Raw genomic sequence first — 14,697 nt, 5'->3', positions numbered from 1 at the left:
AGAAAACTGGCGTTCTACGGATCGGAGCATGGAATGTCAGATCCCTTAATCGGGCAGGTAGGTTAGAAAATCTAAAAATGGAATTTGATAGGTTAAAGTTAGATATAGTGGGAATTAGTGAAGTTCGGTTGCAGGAGGAACAAGACTTTTGGTCAGGCGAATACAGGGTTATAAATACAAAGTCAAATAGGGGTAACGCAGGAGTAGGTTTAATAATGAATAAAAAAATAGGAATGCGGGTAAGCTACTACAAACAGCATAGTGAACACATTACTGTGTCCAAGATAGACATGAAGCCCACGCCTACTACAGTAGTACAAGTTTATATGCCAACTAGCTCTGCTGATGATGAAGAAATTGAAGAAATGTATGATGAAATAAAAGAAATTATTCAGATAGTGAAGGGAGACAAAAATGTAATAGTCATGGGTGACTGGAATTCGGTAGTAGGAAAAGGGAAAGAAGGAAACGTAGTAGGTGAATATGGATTGAGGGTAAGAAATGAAAGAGGAATCTGCCTGGTAGAATTTTGCACAGAGCACAACTTAATCATTGCTAACACTTGGTCCAAGAATCATAAAATAAGGTTGTATACATGGAAGAAGCCTGGAGATACTAACAGGTTTCAGATAGATTATATAATGGTAAGACAGAGATTTAGGAACCAGGTTTTAAATTGTAAGACATTTCCAGGGGCAGATGTGGACTCTGGCCACAATCTACTGGTTATGAACTGTAGATTAAAACTGAAGAAACTCCAAAAAGGTGGGAATTTGAGGAGATGGGACCTGAATAAATTGAAAGAACCAGAGGTTGTACAGAGTTTCAGGGAGAGCATAAGGGAACAATTGACAGGAATGGGGGAAAGAAATACAGTAGAAGAAGAATGGGTAGCTTTGATGGATGAAATAGTGAAGGCAGCAGAGGACCAAATAGGTAAAAAGACGAGGGCTAGTAGAAACCCTTGGGTAACAGAAGAAATATTAAATTTAATTGATGAAAGGAGAAAGTATAAAAATGCAGTAAATGAAGCAGGCAAAAAGGAATAGAAACATCTCAAAAATGAGATCAACAGGAAGCGCAAAATGGCTAAGCAGGGATGGCTAGAGGACAAAAATGGTTCAAATGGCTCTGAGCACTATGGGACTCAACTGCTGAGGTCATTAGTCCCCTAGAACTTAGAACTAGTTAAACCTAACTAACCTAAGGACATCACAAACATCCATGCCCGAGGCAGGATCCGAACCTGCGACCGTAGCGGTCCTGCGGTTCCAGACTGCAGCTAGAGGACAAATTTAAGGATGTAGAGGCTTATCTCACTAGGGGTAAGATAGACACTGCTTACGGGAAAATTAAAGAGACCTTTGGAGAAAAGAGAACCACTTGTACGAATATCAACACAGTTCTAAGCAAAGAAGGAAAAGCAGAAAGGTGGAAGGAGTATATAGAGGGCCTATACAAGGGCGATGTACTTGAGGACAATATTATGGAAATGGAAGAGGATGTGGATGAAGATGAAATGGGAGATACGATACTGTATGAAGAGTTTGACAGAGCACTGAAAAACCTGAGTCGAAACAAGACCCCGGGAGTAGATAACATTCCATTAGATCTACTGACAGCCTTGGGGGAGCCAGTCCTGACAAAACTCTACCATTTGGTGAGCAAGATGTATGAGACAGGCGAAATACCCTCAGACTTCAAGAAGAATATAATAATTCCAATCCCAAAGAAAGCAGGTGTTGATGGATGTGAAAATTGTCACGGATGCAAAATACTAATGCGAATCCTTTACAGACGAATGGAAAAACTAGTAGAAGCCAACCTCGGGGAAGATCAGTTTGGATTTCGTAGAAATATTGGAACACGTGAGGCAATACTGACCCTACGACTTATCTTAGAAGCTAGATTAAGGAAAGGCAAACCTATGTTTCTAGCATTTGTAGACTTACAGAAAGTTTTTGACAATGTTGACTGGAATACTCTTTTCAAATTCTGAAGGTGGCAGGGGTAAAACACAGGGAGCGAAAGTCTATTTACAATTTGTATAGAAACCAAATAGCAGTTATAAGAGTTGAGGGACATGAAAGGAAAGCAGTGGTTGGGAAGGGAGTGAGACAGGGTTGTAGCCTCTCCCCGATGTTATTCAATCTGTATATTGAGCCAGCAGTGAAGAAAACAAAAGAAAAATTCGGAGTAGGTATTAAAATCCATGGAGAAGAAATAAAAACTTTAAGGTTCACCGATGACATTGTAATTCTGTCAGAGACAGCAAAGGACTTGGAAGAGCAGTTGAACGGAATGGATAGTGTCTTGAAAGGAGGATATAACATGAACATCAACAAAAGCAAAACGAGGATAATGGAATGTAGTCGAATTAAGTCGGGAGATGCTGAGGGTATTAGATTAGGAAATGAGACACTTAAAGTAGTAAAGGAGTTTTGCTATTTGGGGAGCAAAATAACTGATGATGGTCGAAGTAGAGAGGATATAAAATGTAGATTGGCAATGGCAAGGAAAGCGTTTCTGAAGAAGAGAAATTTGTTAACTTCGAGTATAGATTTAAATGTCAGGAAGTCGTTTCTGAAAGTATTTGTATGGAGTGTAGCCATGTATGGAAGTGAAACATGGACAATAAATAGTTTAGACAAGAAGAGAATAGAAGCTTTTGAAATGTGGTGCTACAGAAGAATCTGAAGATTGGATGGGTAGATCACATAACTAATGAGGAGGTATTGAATAGGATTGGGGAGAAGAGAAGTTTGTGGCACAACTTGACTAGAAGAAGGGATCGATTGGTAGGACATGTTCTGAGGCATCAAGGGATCACCAATTTAGTATTGGAGGGCAGCGTTGGGGGTAAAAATCGTAGAGGGAGACCAAGAGATGAATACACCAAGCAGATTCAGAAGGATGTAGGTTGCAGTAGGTACTGGGAGATGAAGAAGCTTGCACAGGATAGAGTAGCATGGAGAGCTGCATCAAACCAGTCTCAGGACTGAAGACCACAACAACAACATTTGGATAAATGGCAGAATTATTCGTAAATATTGAATCCTTTATTTTACGTATTGATTTTGGTCACAGTGTGACCATCTCCAGTGCAAACCATATGGACCTTGTAGGTCCATATCATAATAACACAACAATTCCCATGGGGTTTAACATGTACTGTGGTGATTACTTCCAACAGATAAATTCACTTTTACTGCATATAATAATTTGGAATTACAGGTGACCCCAGCAGTTAACAATGAAACATGTTGTTGGGCTGAGAAAAAGACTCTTGTTTTGTGCCTTTGGAAAACATTGTTGGTATACCTGAATCAATCACACTAGGAAGAATGTATTAATTTAATGAAAACAATATGAGGAATCTAATTTGTCACAGTGGAATCAAAACAGAGAAGCTATTAAAACTTGCACTCCAGAACTCCAAGGATCTTAACTGTTAAACATGTATGTTTTACATTTAAACATTTGACCACATAGAATAACTGTCATTTAAATTTGCTCACTTGAATATGCCCAAATCAACTTATATTAGTAATCAAAATATTTCAATTAAAATTATAACTTTTGGTTCTGTATTTTTATTATTTTAACAAAACATGAGACGTGTACTAAAGCTTAGCAGTCTACATAATGTGCTTTAAAAGAGTTTCGGAACAATGTTACAAATACTTTAATATATAAATGAAAATCCTATGTCTGTCAAAACTCATGCTGTTTTTAGTTTTTAATGCCAACAGGTGGCACAGGGAAGTCACTTTTGGTGGGTGTGGTGTCAGACTTACCTGTCAATGTGTTGTGTGTAATAGAACTGCTGGAGAGGAATGACATGTTAGATTCAGTGAGTTGTTTTGTTAAAAGGAGCATTGTACACACACACATGATAGAGATGCAGAGAGTTGGTACCAGTTAATATGGACAATTTTGGTGCCAAAGAGGTGAAGTTGACAAGGACATTAGTAACAAATTTGGACAGTCCACATGAGGATGATTGTTGCACAGAGGTTGTGAACCACGGGCAACCACAGGCTGCTGCTAAAACTAAATTATGAAAGAAGACAGAGCATTTAAATTAAGTACAAAGAGTGTGAATGGAGAAGTTGTTGCTGGAGTTTGAAGACTTGTTTTTCCTCTGGCTCCATTGCCAGTGACCCACTTTACACAGCATTGAGTTCAGATGATAACTGAAGTACCAATGTATTAGAAACCTTATCAGGTACATCAATAATTATACTGATTATGGAGCAATTAATCAACCAACAATTAGATAATGGGATAATAGAAGAGAGCACTTATCCATTGTGGTTTTGATTAAGAAGTTTATGGTCTGATCTAAGAAGTAAAAGTTCTGTTGTGACTGCCATTATCTTAATAGTAAGACAGTGATGGATGCCTACCATATACCCAACATCACAGAAACTACTGGTAACTTGGGTCAGAGCCAGTATTTCTCTACCATAGATTTAAGGAATGGGTGCCCAAGTGGGAGGTGGTTCAAAAGGACCAACTGAAAACAGCATTCTGGTTACCATGCAGTCAGTAGCGAAGGATGCCTTTTGGCTGAAGTATGCTAAGGCTGAAACATTTCACCAATTGCCGGATGGAGTACTCAGGGGGTTGAGGCCTCACAGTTATCTAGTCTACCTGGATGATACAACTGTGTTCTTGAAAAACGTGGAGGAACATAGGCAACGACTGAGCGAAGTACATAAGAGGTTGTGAGCTAGGCATCTGACATGAAGCAGGGAACACTACCTTTTTGCTTCAGAACAAGTAGGTTACTTACAGCATGTAATTAGCAAAGATGAGATGAAAACAGATACAAGACTTGTATGAGTGGTACGAGATTACCCAGTTCCTCAGTCAGGTAAGGAGGTACAATCGTTTTTGGGATTCTCAAATTACTTAGAAAACTTCTAAGGGGATTTATTAAACAATGGAAAAAAATCCAAGGGGATTTACTGACATAGCATGACACTTACACATCTGTTGAAGAAAGGGGTAAAATTTGTTTGGACAGATGATTGTCAGGCTGTGTTTGAAGTTTGAAGAAATTTTAACGTCAAGTAAAGGTTTAGTTTTTCCAAATTTTCAAAAGGAATTTATATTATCATGTCATGCATCTAACCACACTTTGAGTTGTTTCCTGAACCAAGAGGTCAATGTTGGGGAGCATCTTGCAGCTTAACCTGTCGGCACATAAACCAAGCATTCAAATGTTGAGCATGCCAAGTTTCTGAACATGCAGAGCAGTGTTTAGCATATCAGATATCCTGAATGTGCATTTGAAATAGACCAATGAGATGGAAGAACGTCACCTGCATCACATAACACCTTCTCTATTCAGAAGTCGTGAGACGCTGTATTGGCTTTCAGTTGAAGCCGATACGTATATGTGCTGTTTGTAAGCACAAAAAATTGAGGATCTCTTGGAAACATATCGCTAATTATACAATTATCTGTAATAAAATGATGGGAATTATTGGAGGTTTCATACTATGAAATTATGCCACATTATGGTACATTGAGGATCCATCTAAAACACATTGTTCTTGGTACAGTTTGTTCTAATTAAATGTCAGTTAATAACATATCTATTAGTAAAGCTTTCAGGAGACAGTAAGGTGCAAAGTAACGTCATAACTCACTCACGGCCAGTGTAGCGTAATGAGTAGGGAAGCAGATTTGTAAGGTTACAGTTGATGTTGTCAGTTCACATCTCACTGGATTGAAACATTTTTTTATTAACCTTCATATTTGCTAATAAATTCTAATACTTCCTCATTAGTTTAATGGAAGTATATTCTATAATATTCACTCTTATTTGAATATGAGTGAGCTCTTTCTGAGGAGGGAATTTGTTTGATTGGCTTTATCTACAAGACTGCTTGCATTACTTGCAGTAAGATATTTTGCACTTCCTTGTTTCAAGTTTTTTATTTCACATCTTGTGAAGTCTCTGTCACTGAATAGGAACTGTGAAGAATGAACAAAGAGTTTTACTAAAAAGGGAGAATGATGAAATAATTTTTATCTTACATGGAGAACTGTAAATTTGTATAGCACTGTTTGATATGGAACATTTATAAGCTGATGTCCTTAGTGATTGGACACGTTGCTTTCCTTTCAGGTTTACAACATGTTCAGGGATACTGAAGTTTTTATTTGCATATATTACAGACAGAACAACATGATTGTCATATGGACAAGGGAGAAAATGTGTGTTTTACTACAGCTAATATAGGAATTTTACACCTGTTCATTTCATAAATAGTGTGAACTGCAAGCCAGATATAGGCAACAACCACTACTGAAGCATACTGTGATATTGTATACCATGTTGAGGCGGACATAGAGTATGCATGAGGTGCATTGTTTCAGAGCATATAGCAGTACATTGAACTTGGCATGCTGAACGTTGATGTTCAAAGGCATGTCCATACGCCAACTGCTTTATGCACCACTTTACGCATTGAGACAACATAAAAGACCAGAGAAAAACTATTCTATTTTGGAAAAAGAGATGTTTAGCCTCATGTGTGAAGTCACATATTGTCCGTGTTACTTGCATGGAAAGAAATTTAAATTAGTGATTGATTGTGCTGCTCTGAAATGGTTATTGGGGTCAAAGGACCCATGCAGCAGATTAACAAAATGAGTGTTAAGATTCTGTGAGTTTGATTATGAAGTAGTGCATACGACAGGGAAGAAACACGGAAATGCAGAGGCTTTGAGCAGGAAGGTAATGGTAGTACAAATAGTGGTCATGGCCTTGCTAAATGGCAAGCAGCACTGAATTCTGACAATGACTGCAGCTATACAAGATGCTACCTCAGTTCAGAATGTGTGACAGTTTGTTACATAAGGTAATTAGGTTAGAACCATGGATTGTGGTGTCAGGTAGGTTGAAGGAGGCAGTACTGAGAGAGATGCATGATCACATACTGTGTGGTCATGGAGGGTGCATAGCAACAAATTAAAGGGTGGCTGAAAGGTATTGGTGGAATGGAAGAAAAGGAAACATGGAACAGTATGTGAGAAATTCTGTGCAATGTGCACACCACATGGACTTTAATCATAAATGAATACTATTACAGAGACTACCAGAAACGTCAACAAGTTGTTTGAATTGACTGCGGGTGAATGTGTTAGAATCACTTAATCCGGGAGGGAATCATCTTTTGTTAACAATAATAGGTCACTTTTCGCAGTGTGTGGAGACAACTGCTACGTTGAACCAGCAAGCAGCTAAGGTCGAACAAGTAATGGTTGCCAGTTACATCCTTCAGTGTGGTGTGCTGGAGATGATGATTACAGATCAAGGGAAAAATTTTATGATGAACTTAGTACAAGTTTTATATCACTTGTTATATGTAAAGGAACTGAGAACTAGTCCACTTCACTCACACACAAATGGCAGAATGGAATCAGTGTACTGATTAGTCAGATGGATGTTAAATTACTATGTACATGCTCATCATAATGAATGGGAACCAAATCTCTCATTTGTCATGGCAGCATACAATCTGAAGGTCGACACTAATATGGGATCATCACATGATGTGGTGTATGACAGGAAAACGCCACCACCATTTGGCTTGATTAAGGCAAGAAGAGACAAGGGCCATTAGTCGGTCCATAATTTTGCTAGAATAGTGAGAGAAGTATGGAAACAGGTGGAGAAAGCATTGGGAGAAGCATTGGGAGGCAGAAGGTAGAAGTGAAACACATGCGGAGTTTACTACATTATAGGGCAGGGCAGTAGGTAATGTTATCTCACATATATATGTCAAAGGGTAAGACTAAGAAATTTATCATAAGGCACCTGGGACCTCACCAAGTGACTGAGACAACAAAACCAGTCAACATTAGGCTGCAGCTGCCATTGAGGTTGATAACAGTGCATGCTGGACGCCTGTGGGTTCTGAGGCACTCCAGTTTCAGTCTCAGAAATGTTAGGACCAAAGCCAGAGAAGGACATGAAGAGGAGGAAACAGAGGAGTGGATATGAAAAATGGATGGACTGATGGATCCATGTACGAGCTGCCCTACACACTTAGGTGGAGGAAGGGAAAGAGGCTTTTGTTGTGTTTATTGATAACTATTTAGGATATTACGTGCAGGTTGCCAGATTGCAATACATTATCAGTAAGCAGTAAGTTTTGTGTTAGAGTAAGAATTCTTTTAATTTTCTTCATATGGAAGCACTGGCTGGTGCCAGCAGTTCTTTTTGAGAGGGGAGGGAGGATGATAGTATGATAGTAATCTGTGTCCTCAGGTTGTTGTACACCGAGGGCAAGGATGGAAAGGAGCAGAGTAAAGTGAAAGGGAGGGGGGCAGCTGCAGCAGGGGGCGGCGGGGGGGGGGGGGGGGCTGCAGCCGCTCAAGGGAGAACTTCTTACAACCAAACAAGATAATGTGATGGTCGCTAGCCATCAACGGAAGTTAATTTTAGCTTTTAATGCGTGGGAGGTTAGGAATGAAGGGAGGAGGCTAGAGGACATGTTTTCTGGGTTTCAACAGAGAACCAAGACCAATAGTGTGCTTGGAAAAGTTTCCGGAAATGTGAGAAGTCTATTAAGTCTTACGAATGACAAAGGGAGCAGATGTAGCAAGCAGCACAAGTTGTGCCGCATTCACTACATTGACAGAGGAGGGATTGGATAAATGCTAGAAGGAGAATTTTGAAGACAGCATTCAGAACACAGATGCCCCTAACATCAGGGAGTTGAATGGGACTGTAGAGGTGGTGAAGAATTTGCAGAGGATACCAAGTTGGTGGTGGGGTGGAGTACCATGCAGATAGTAGAGAGCAAAGTATTGATCAATATACATATGCCATGGAAACTAATGAGTGAGATGATGAAACATGAGAAGGCAGCAAAGAATACTGTAAATCAAGATCTGGGAATCATGCAAGCATGAGTGGATTGTGTCAGATGCAAGAGTCACCATGAGAAGGCTGTTACAAATGCTATATACAACAATGTGGTTGTAGTGGCATGCTGCTACAAGCAGTAAAGGCTCATAGAGGCAAGGGAGTGGAGCTAAGAGGTAGTGGATTGTGTTTCAGGTGTTAATAATAATAATTAATGTTAACCTTTTGCTCCGTCGATCACCCTAAATTTGCTGCTGCATACCGAAGACAAGATATTTAATAACGTCTTTGGATGTTAGTAATTAATAATACACCTGTAATTATGGACATCACTTTAGTTTTTTATAAAGATCAATAATAATTAATGATTAAATGATTCTGAATGATTGTGCTTTGTATAGAGGGAAAAGGAGGGTTGATCCTACAATTACTCTCCAGAATTACGGCGACTAAAATGTCCGTGATTTTTATAGTTCATCACTCAAAGATATTATAGCACGGATTATGGACCATTACTATACATCGATACGGTCATTCAAACTTCATTCACTTTTACTTTCACAAACATCAGTGTGCAGTTCTGCTCTTATATTCAATTTAACGTCCCTTTGTACAGTCCACAGATCCGATTATCAGTTATTCGGCATGTAACAGAATTTAATACTGATCGCTACTTTTTCTCATGCATACAAATTTTCAGATATTCTTAGTCCATGGCCTTACAGAAAAAGTCTGTCCTGTAAAAATTAACTATAGCCAATTTTCTTCCAGTTTAACAAAAGTGTCCTGATCCCTTCCATAGCATATCACATGGAAATGCCCGCTGTATCGCATGCCACAGCTACATAGACTTATTCAGAGTGCAGAAAACAAGACACGAGAGCTAACAATACTCACACTTGGTTTATACAGTAGGATTTAGACACAAAAGTAGCCACATTAAACCCACTTTGATTTCCCTGAAGCACTACTTTGTTACAAGTACTATTCTGTTGAGAGATTATATATCAATAATTTTAATTACAACTTTTTCAATGCTATTAATTATTACCAATATTATCAATCACCTCTCCCCTATATGAAAATAAGCCTGATAATATTGTTCTTAAGTAAAAGAGTAGTTATAAGAGGGTAAGTCAATTATAATCCGCAATTTAGTTATATTTTTGTTTATTTTGGTGGTACTGTCGTTTTACATTGATGACACATGCTTTGTATATTTGTTGTTATATCTTTTCAATTTTCAAGCTGCTAGGTTAGTTTCATTATCGCTGCTGTGTTGTTAGTCATGGCTGCTCCGCTGTCTATTTGCACCCAAAAACAGCAACATTCAGTGATCCATTTTTTGCAGTCGGAAAGTGTATCAGGGGCCAAAACTCATCGAAGACTTTTGGTACAGTATGGGAACAGTGTTTTGTCACAATGGAGTGTCTGCGAATGGACAGAAAAATTCCAAAATGGTCACACAAGTGTTACGCACGATGAAGGAGCCAGACGACCGTTTACCGCCACAAATGAAGAAACCATTGAGCATTCATGTGAAATGATTCTCTTAGAAAGATGATTAACAACTGACAAAGTGGCTCATTGTCTGCAAATTAGCCATGGTTCTGCCTGCGAAATCATCGGGTTTCATAAAGTTTGTGCAAGATGAGTCCCAAAACAACTCAGACAGTTGCATAAACAAACGCACTTGGACATCTGCAAAAAACATTTGGATTGCTATGGTAACAAAGGGGACAACTTCTTAGACAGGATCATTGCTGGTGACGAAACATGGATCCATCATTACGAAATAGAGAAAAAAAGGCAGAGTATGGAATGGAAACATCCAAATTCGCCGTGCAAGAAAAAGTTCAAGACCCATTGTCCGCAGGAAAACTCATGCTTACAGTTTTTTGGGACCCACAAGGTCCAGTACTGGAACATTATGGGGAAAGGAGCACAACAATAAACAGTCAACATTACAGTGAGATGCTTACTGCCGGGCTACAGCCTGCACTTCGAAGCAAACGACGAGGATTGCTGTCAAAAGGTGTTGTGTTGTTGCATGACAATGCCCATCTGCATACTGGTGCCCACACTGCTGAAATGCTCCAGAAACTCAAATTTGAAGTATTGGATCATCCTCCATCCAATATTGCCCCTTGTGACTATCAGTTGTTTGGTGCACTCAAACAGGCATTAAGGGGCCATCGATTTGCCTCAGTCGAAGCAGTGAAAGAAGCGGTGCATTCCTGGCCCGTACCTCAACTGAGAACCTTCTTTTATGAGGGCATCAGGAAGCTTTTACAATGATTAACCAAGTGCGTTTCAATGACTATATCGAAAAATGATGTTCTTGTAAGTTTCCTATTTGATTACAATAAAATTTTATAACTACGTAGCAGATAATAATTGACTTACCCTTGTACATAACAGGTTCAACCTTCCCTCTACCAGCCACAGTCGCAGTAACTACAAAATTGCGTGCAACACATTCACAGTTGTACTAGCTAGATGAACCACTAGAGGCACTCCCAAAGCAGAATCTAACCTTCCTAAATAATACACTGAAACCATACCTAATCAATTCCTTGAACCAAGTAACAGCTACACAAGTTGGATGGATTTCAGTGGAGCAATTGATGCAGCAGTATAGAGAAGGGCAACAGAGTGTGACCATGACTGAGTTCACAATACCTAGCACTGCTGTGCACAGCTTTCATCTATCTTAAGAGGAGAGCTAACCTTCAACTGAATCCACTGGTCATGCAAATTCCAGTACACTGGATCTGTACAGCATGAAAATGAGTATATGCAGAATTCTGTAGCACTTATGAATATTGGTGATAGATGTACTCTTTCTAGTTGAAGAGGATATAAGGGCAAGGAACAAGCCTTGAGAGTATGCAGAGACAATTACATGATTAGTGCAACGAAAAAGTATAAGGCATGATGTGATGTGTGTTCCAAGGGAGTTAATGAACTATTAAGTGGCATAGTAATAAGTAATTTAGTTGCGTAAGAGAAAGTCTTGTTAATAAACTTAGTATATTAGATGCTGTCTCTAAACTTTATGGGTTAAGCTGCCAGATATTTTTGTGGTGAAAACTTGTTCTGAAAACTTGGTGTGATATTCATTGGACTTAGTAATCTATGTTGCAGATTAGTCTCAAGTGGTGACCTGGGTGGCCGAGTCTTCTGAGGGAGAAGGCTAGTGTAGGACCACTACTATTTTATGGGCAAGTTTGTGGATATATGGTGATGAAGTATTGAAGCAACTGCTGGCATATGGCGAGCATGGGGTGTTGGTATTCTGATAAAAATAAGGGAGCCCAGCTTGGCTTTGTGAAACTTGCTATGGTTCTTGCAGTATAGGGAAAAAGATTTCTCAAATGGTTCAAATGGCTCTGAGCACTATGCGACTTAACTTCTCAGGTCATCAGTCGCCTAGAACTTAGAACTAATTAAACCTAACTAACCTAAGTACATCACACACATCCATGCCTGAGGCAGGATTCGAACCTGCGACCGTAGTGGTCGCTCGGTTCCAGACTGTAGCGCCTAGAACCGCACGGCCACTCCGACCGGCCAAAGATTTCTCAAAGGACAGATTTCAGTAGTGTTGTTAAAAATGTGACTAGACGTGCAGGAATTGCATAACAGGTGTGGTGCTACGCCACATAAATAATTGTCATTTTGGTGCCAGATTCATTCACAGCCCAGCAGTGCTATCAGAATATGGGGACAATGTGGTGCGACCAGCAGCAATCATGAGTTCGGGTCTCTGATGCAGTACTTGCCTCCTGCAATAAGCCCACCTTATAGATAGTGCCATGGTGTAACAGGGCCATGCCGGGCCCATTCCATCATCAAGTGGTACTCCTGTCCAGGGGGTAGGGGTTGGTATACTGGGTATGACAGCTGCCTTCTGCCATTATGGAGTGGACTCTTCCACACCACATGCCACTGGTAGAGGTGGCGCAATCATTCTCCACTGTCCTGGCTAATGGTGCAGGAATACTGTGAATAGTTACTAGACATAGAACTTTCCACGGCAGAAAACTACGCTGAACCACAGATGTGAGAATAAAATCTCACTGTTTCCTAAATGCAGACACAGTATTTATGCACAAATTAAATAAGGTATTGATGACAAATGATTAAGTTGAAAGTGAACATTTAAGACACTGACCTGTCAGTGCCTGAATTCCATGACAAACCTCAGTTGACACTTTTAATAATTATTTCAACTGATGCCCTTTTGATGGGGAGTGTTGTGGAATGGACCTAGTTAGTGTTTGCTTGGCCAGTATATATTCAGCAATGCCCACTCTGGTGATTCATTATTTTCATGGCACTGTTACACTATACGATTGATTGCATCAATATTGTACTTAAAAAGGGGTTTAGTGTATTCATACCAACTGCTGTCCCCATTTCAGTGTTGCGAATAATTGCAGCATCTATAAACTGAGACAGTCATTAACAATTCTGGTTTCATAGGGCTAATGCAATTACACATGTGGCAGTGCGGTCTCCAAATAATTACAGTTAAGCCAGTCACAATAACTTGCATGTCTGAACAGAGTACATGAACAGAGCTTGAAGACCAGACCAGTAATCACATACACTCACATATTAATTATGTGGGAAACTGCCCGAAAACACAGTCTCAAACCTATCTACCAAGTATACTGAGTTAAATTATTTTTAATGTACAACATGTATTATCTGGAAATATAAATGCATCAATTTGCCTCTAAAAAATCGTATACACATGAAGAATTTCATTAACACATGCAAATTAATTATGTTTCATCATGAGTGAGTTATGTCAGAGTCATGATTGGGCCCTGCATACTAGCCTGAGAAACTGTGTTTAATTCTTTATCCACAATAAGAAAATAAAGAACCCTATGTGTTGCTTGAAAATGAAGTATTCCCAGTTCCATAAATGTTGGTTGTACACAATACATCATTGTATGTTATTCCAAAGGAATCTGTTTTTGCAGGGGACAAAGTACTAAGAATGTCGTGGCTCCTTGGGCGTCAACAACTCAGTGAGCATCTAGAAAGAAGTTAGAGAACTCACAGGCATAGTCCTTCTCGCCATAGCTGCGTTTGCTGGCGGCGGTGCTGCTGGAGTCTGGAGAGGCAGCAAGGCGTGCCACATCAAAGCGATCTTCATCAGCCATCGCGAAGACCTTCTCCATCTCCTCATCCAGGTCGGCAACTGCTGCGTCCGCACCACGGCCATCGTGCTGCAACAGACGGACAACAGATCAGCCAGCTTACAAATGAATGCAATGTATCTCCCCACTGATCACCTCCAATTCTGTTCCAACTGCAGTATGTGTGCAAAATCATGTCTATTACCTGAAGAAAAAAGTGACCTTCACATTCTTTGTCAACATAGAGAATTTTTTCTAGTATCCCATAAATCTTACTCCAAATTTCTCGTTAACTATGAGCATGCATCACACTGATGAGACAATCAAAATACACAAGCACTTAATCTGTCAAGTCGTATTGCTGTGACCAGTTGCTTGTATCAGAGTAACAGCCATTTACAGAGCATACAACAGCTAGAGACATCTGGATTAACATGTAGGAAATTTTAATGTGAGAGAAATTGGCTTTTAAGTATTTACCAAGCTCTACCGACAACTTCTAGCTGTGTGCCGAAGTCTATATTACCTGGTGGAAAATACTTTCCTTCTCTGGGAACATGGTCACCACGTACAGATGAACATGATCTCTTTGCAAGAAATAGGCTACTTGTCACACTGTCAGTCAATAACATCATTTATATAGATTAATGA

At 39.6% G+C, this 14,697-nt stretch overlaps 1 protein-coding gene across 2 annotated transcripts in view; it reads right to left on the bottom strand.

The window, feature by feature from the left end:
• Positions 1–14,697, bottom strand: part of LOC124795166 (band 3 anion transport protein) — a 590,830-nt gene that overhangs the window by 204,320 nt on the left and 371,813 nt on the right. For both annotated transcript variants that reach the window (XM_047259057.1, XM_047259058.1), the window contains exon 3: positions 13,968–14,136. In XM_047259057.1, the coding sequence (XP_047115013.1) occupies positions 13,968–14,136 (169 nt within the window). The remainder of the gene's footprint in view (positions 1–13,967; positions 14,137–14,697) is intronic.

This window comes from Schistocerca piceifrons, chromosome 4, assembly GCF_021461385.2.
Source record: "Schistocerca piceifrons isolate TAMUIC-IGC-003096 chromosome 4, iqSchPice1.1, whole genome shotgun sequence".
In the NCBI taxonomy this organism is placed as follows: domain Eukaryota; kingdom Metazoa; phylum Arthropoda; class Insecta; order Orthoptera; family Acrididae; genus Schistocerca; species Schistocerca piceifrons.
This window is presented reverse-complemented; position numbering and strand designations above follow the sequence as displayed.